The sequence below is a fragment of the Zootoca vivipara genome, chromosome 7, assembly GCF_965207765.1.
Source record: "Zootoca vivipara chromosome 7, rZooViv2.hap1.1, whole genome shotgun sequence".
Taxonomy (NCBI): domain Eukaryota; kingdom Metazoa; phylum Chordata; class Lepidosauria; order Squamata; family Lacertidae; genus Zootoca; species Zootoca vivipara.
Window position 1 is genome coordinate 92,754,316 of NC_142590.1, and position 5,669 is coordinate 92,759,984.

At 48.0% G+C, this 5,669-nt stretch overlaps 1 protein-coding gene across 2 annotated transcripts in view; it reads left to right on the forward strand.

The window, feature by feature from the left end:
• The window catches only part of HCK (HCK proto-oncogene, Src family tyrosine kinase), a 29,018-nt gene extending 26,065 nt beyond the window's left edge, over nt 1–2,953 (forward strand). For both annotated transcript variants that reach the window (XM_035123652.3, XM_060277388.2), the window contains exon 13: nt 410–2,953. In XM_035123652.3, the coding sequence (XP_034979543.1) occupies nt 410–612 (203 nt within the window). In that variant the 3' untranslated portion in view covers nt 613–2,953. The remainder of the gene's footprint in view (nt 1–409) is intronic.
• The last annotated feature ends 2,716 nt before the right edge of the window (nt 2,954–5,669 follow it).

Here is a 5,669-nt window from a genome sequence, read left to right on the forward strand (position 1 = left end):
CAAAATCCCCCCCCGGCATGTGGGCTGTGGCCTCCTCAAATCTGCTCCAAAGGGTTGGGGGCAACTCCTAGAACAGATTTAGGGGGCACTCAGGGAAAGGTTCAAGTGCACAAGGAGAAACCCTTGTGCTGATGGGATGAGTCACATAGCTCTACTTTGGATGCAACCCTTAGCTTCTTCTACAAGCCCATAGGAAGCTAGGAAGCTGCCTTATACCGAGTCAGACCATTGGTCTCTCTAGCTTAGCATTGCCTACAATGACTGGCAGCTTCTCTCCAAGATTTCAGGGGTGGGAATCTCTTCTCAGCCCAACCTGGAGGTGCTGGGAATTGCACCTAGGACCCTCTGTGTGCAATGTAAGGTACACAACCACTGAGCTATGGTTTCTCTCCCTTCCGCTTAAATTCAGGGATGTCGCACCAGGAAGTGATCCGTGCCCTAGAGCGCGGCTATCGGATGCCACGCACAGAGGACTGCCCAGAGGAGCTCTACGAAGTGATGATGCAGTGCTGGAAACGCAAGCCTGAGGACCGCCCAACGTTCGAGTACAATCAGAGCATCCTGGAGGATTTCTTCACTGCCACCGAAAGCCAGTACCAGCAACAGCCTTAAAGTAGATGGAGGACCGGACAGCAGAGTTGGACAGTCACTGCAGAATGATGCTGGAGAGAGAGCCAGTATTTGATGTCAAGATCGCCCTGTGGCTTCGGCAAAAGTAGCTGCTTCCATCTTGGGAGATTACAAGGAACATTTTATTGACTGCTGTTGTTGTGCTCATAGCTAAAATGCCTTTTAAAAACTGCATTCAGTAGATGCCATTTCTGCTGAAGCATGCCATGCACTTTTTGTCTCAGGGTTTTGTTACCTGCTGGAAAACCACTGGCTGTTGGTCTAGAAGTGTCATGTGTGTGTGTGTGTGTGTGTGTGTGAGAGAGAGAGAGAGAGAGAGAGAGTGTTTGTCATTTGACTTGGGGGGGGGGCATGAATCTGACTAATTGACCAGGCAAATAATATAATAAATATACAGTACCACTAATTACAGGCATTCTAAGTAAGCTTGCCACCTCTTTCTTAATGCAAGGGATGGCTGCTTATTTAGCAATATGAAATTTTAATGCTGAATAGGAAACTGTTCCCTGAAATAAAGCACAGATGGTGAGCCTAATTGGCTTATATTGATCGCAGCACCCCTAGTAGCAATAAGATTAAATCCTAAACTATTCTAATCAATGTATTATTTATAGCGTATAATATTATAGAAAGATCAGTGTATGCCAACAATATTCAAAGGAACAAACGGTTATTCCTGGTTTTTACTTGGAGGGGAGGTCTGACTGTTACAGACGAAATGCATGCAGCAATGAGAAGCAGGTTTATTTTTTAATTATGGTTGCAGTTGTATGTGTTTGTGAATCTAGATTCCTGAAGTAGGAAGGAGTTGCTGAGAGTACACTATCCTCTTTCAACTTGAATAATGCCATGATGGCATTAAAAGGGCACTGAAAAGCTATCCTTAGATTCATGGAATACCTGACTGCAGTCAAATATCAGGCAACTCTGCTGCCAGTCTAAGTAAACAATATGCAGCTGGGTAGAGAAGCAGTCTGCCCTGGTGTAAGGTGACTTCCTACAATCATTACAGGTGGACTGGACATTTGTATGGTGCTGAATCAGGAGTTTGCAAGACTCTTGTGGTTTACGCACCCTTTGATCCTCGTACAAGAGAAAGGGCACTAAGACCACATCTGTTCACAAGAGCAGGACTGCGCTGTTTTCACAATTGCGTTTCAAGTTAGGGGCATATGTATTTTTATAGAAAATTTTCCCAAACCAGGTAGCAATAAAACAACATAGAAAATAGAACTGCAAAATTGGAGAATCCTAAAACGTAAGATTGAAAGAATGAGATTTTTTTTAAAAAAAATGGCAGAGAAGTAGCATAAGGAGCAATAATGGATCAGTGCTAGCTCATGGTATGTTTGGAAAAGATGACCTCTGTAGATCTCCTCCCAAAGATGACCCACCTCCTCCTTAGGGCTGTCCCCACTGCCCATTCCCTTGCCCCTCCCAGACTCAATCCAAACGGAGGGAGAGTAGCATTCCTTCACTTGCCTACTATTCACTCTCTCTGGACCAGAGGGAAAATGGAAAACCATTCAAGGCTGCTGTTCCATCTACATGATCTTGCATGTTCAGAGGAGTGGCGGAGCCAGGAAGCTCTGGGGGTGGACAATCCTCCCCCCCCCCAAAAAAAGAGTGTGGATAATGAAAGTTGACCAGCAATGCTGACCCCTGCCGCCGACCCTGTATCAGATAAAACAGCAGATTAAAGAAATTCAGAATAAAAATTAGCCAGTTAAGTATCCATATTTCTAGGTTCTATCTTTTCAGATTCAAGGTAGGTATGGCTCACATTTCATGCCAGATTATACATTTTCACAGTTGTGATTTAAAAGGGGGGGGGGAGTTGTCAAAGGGTTATTTCAGCAAAAGGGCTATATCAGTTTCCTCTTTCCTCCACCCTTCTGCTTTGCAAATTTGTTAATGTTTTTCTTTAAAAGTTAAATTAAAACATGAGGTGTAAATATACATATATTTTATCTAGTGTAGAAGGGAGGAAGAGGAGAACCTTGCATTTTTCACACATCCTTCGTGTCTGTCCATTTTGTTAGTATCTTTGTGATGTCATCTGGTGAGCTATCCACAGGCTGGATCCAGAGGTGGTGAAATCCAGAACCTCCACAGCTTGGAAGGTTTGCATTTTTAATGCCAGTGAAAGTTGAGGAAATACTTTCCACAGCCAGCCTCTGCCTTGTCCTTATTTTTGTGCCTGATCTTAACAGCGTAATAAATAAAATAGGATTTGTTTCAGGATATTTAGTCTATATGTTGAAATGTTTGGTTGTGAACTTTTTTGCATGTTTTATAATGATAAAAATGTTAAGAAGTCAAACATTTGTGTGTGTGTGTGTTTTGGACACAGGTTGTGATAATTTTGGAACGGTGCATTTGGAAGCCAGTTTGTATTGTCAGGATCTAATTAAAGTTAGATCCTATGTCCATGCGATCAGAAGCAACTCACCGAGTTCAGTGTGGGATACACCCCAATGTAAATGTGCCTACACTTCTCTTTAAGGAACTGCAGTCCTGACGATCCTAAACGTCAATAGGATACCCTCTTACTTTTTCTAAAGGTTTTCAGGCCTTAAAATACTATAGATACTATAATACCACAACTATGAGCAATGTCCAGCAAAGGGTGTCATTTAACATATACTAGATTGGATTGTCCTCTCCCTTAAAGATCAGGTCAGCAGCTATGTATATACATCCTATGTCCTTTTAAAATATAGGGTTTGGGGGGTGGGTGGGTTATTGGGTTGTTTTTATTTTGATTATATATTTTGTGGTTTTATATTTTGATATTGTTCTGTGAACTGCCCTGAGACTTCCGGGCATAGCTGCCAACCCTCCCTTTTTTGCGGGAAACTCCCTTAATCTAAGCCACAGCTGTCAACTTTCCCTTTTTTTGCTGGAAATTCCCTTATTCCAGCGCTGTTTCTCGCAGCGATCTTGGATTGTTAGATATACTGTAGACCAGGGGTGTCAAACTCAAATTCATCAGGGGCCGCATCAGCAGTTTGGTCACCCTCAAAGGGCTGGTTGTGTCTGTAGGACTATGTGTCCACTCTTTATTATCATAAATTATTGTCACTGCATTCAATTATTACTGTTTTTTGTAATAATGTAAGCTCATTCCCGCCCCCACGCGGATCACATTCCTGCGTCGTGGCGCGTGTGTGGGAGGGGATGTAAACGAGGGAAATTTGAACAAAAGATTGACAGCTTGGGGGGGGGGCTCAACTAAACCTTCGGCAGGAAGGAGAAAGCCACTGCTGGGATTAAAAACCTGCAGATGGAAAGAGGGCTTCCCTCTCCCGCCCTGCGCACACCCAAACCCCGCTAGGCAGGATGCCACACGCTGCAACCCACCCCATGCTTTGGAGAGGGGCAGGAACATGCGGTGCAGCGCCAACTCCCTGCTTTGCTTTTGCATCCTCCCTCCTCAGCGCCAGAGTCCCTTCCCCTCGCGCTGAGGGAGGGCAGCGGATTTCCCGAGGAGGAAGGCGGCGGCAGCCCCAGCGGACGTGCATCTTCGCCTCAGAGCTGCTCTTCCCCCCACCCGCACTGTTGTCGTCTTCGCCGCCGCCTCTCCCTACCGGGACTGCAGGCAGAGGAGGCTTGAAAACCTTCCCCCCCCAAAAAAAATTCCCCTCCCACCTACTCAAACCGCGAGGCGACTCCATCTGGAGCCCTACATCACGAGGGGCTGAGAGGAGGCGGCGGCAGAGCGGGAAGAGCAGGAACCCGTGCCGTCGTTGCCGCCTCCCTCCCGGCCGCCCCCCGGGGAGCAGCTCCGCCGGAACTGAGAAGCCAAAGGGCGGCTCGGGGGTGGGGGGCAGAGCAAAAGCCAGGCACCCTCCCGAGTGTCTATGAGGAGAAAACGGGGAAAGAGGGAAGAGAAACCCGGCTCCATCAAGAGCGGCTGTTGCGCTTCGCCTACTTCCCCCTCAGGCTCACTCCGCGTCCCTTTCGCTCGCTCGCTCGCCCACCTCCCGGATGCAGCCGAGGAGAGGAAGGGAAGCGGCGGGCGGCGGCTCCCCAGTGCCGCCTCACTCGCTCTCGGAGACAACAGCAAAGCCCACCCCAAAAAAAATCCAGCGCTGCTCCGTCCCGGCACCAACTTTGCCGGCGGCGCCTGTAGGGCTTTCCTACCTCCTCGGCAGGCTTCCTCCTCCTCCTCCTGCATCTCACTTCCCCGTCTGGCCGCTGTGCCACCGCCTCCCTCAGCCTCATTCAAAATTGAAATTCCCTGGCCAAGGCCGTCAGCGCAGCTCCAGTGCCCCGGCCTCCGCCTGCAGCCCCGCCCCCGGTTTTGACCCTCGGCCAATCGCAGGCTCCAGAAGTACTGTCAGCGGTTAATGTCGGCGGCGGCTACGCGGGCCACATGACGAGGTCTGGCGGGCCGGATTAGGCCCCCGGGCCTTGTGTTTGACACCCGTGCTGTAGACTGTCCCCAGGACAGGTGAGGCTGCGAATTATTCCCATATTTTCAAATCTGAAAGTGGACAGGTGAAGCTGCTGATCCCTTATTTTCAAATCCGAAAGTTGACAGCTATGCCTCCGGGTATAGGGCGGTACCTAAATTCAACAAATAAAATAATAATATACTTTGAGATCTAGATGCTTGGGGTTCTCTGGTGCTTTCCCAGTGAACTGCTGTCACTCCTAACAAATAATATCTGAAGAAGTGTGCATGCACATGAAAGCTCATACCAAAAGAAAAACTTAGTTGGTCTTTAAGGTGCTACTGGAAGGAATTTTTTTAATTTTGTTTCAACAAATAATAATTGCACATGGCGTCTGAAGTGCCCAGGGAACGTGGCTTGAAGATCAAGGAACTAATGTTCTTTCAACTGAGTCTAGCATCCTTCGGGAGACACCTGCCCTTTGCAGCGCATACCTGCCGCCCTTCCCAAAGATGGCGACTATGCTTCGACGAGTAAGGTCACGGTGGGGTAAAACGCCCCCAGCAGCCAATGACGCTCCACGCTCTAACCAGCGCGCGCGTTTGCCAGCACTAAAGATGACGTTCCGGTCAAACCGCC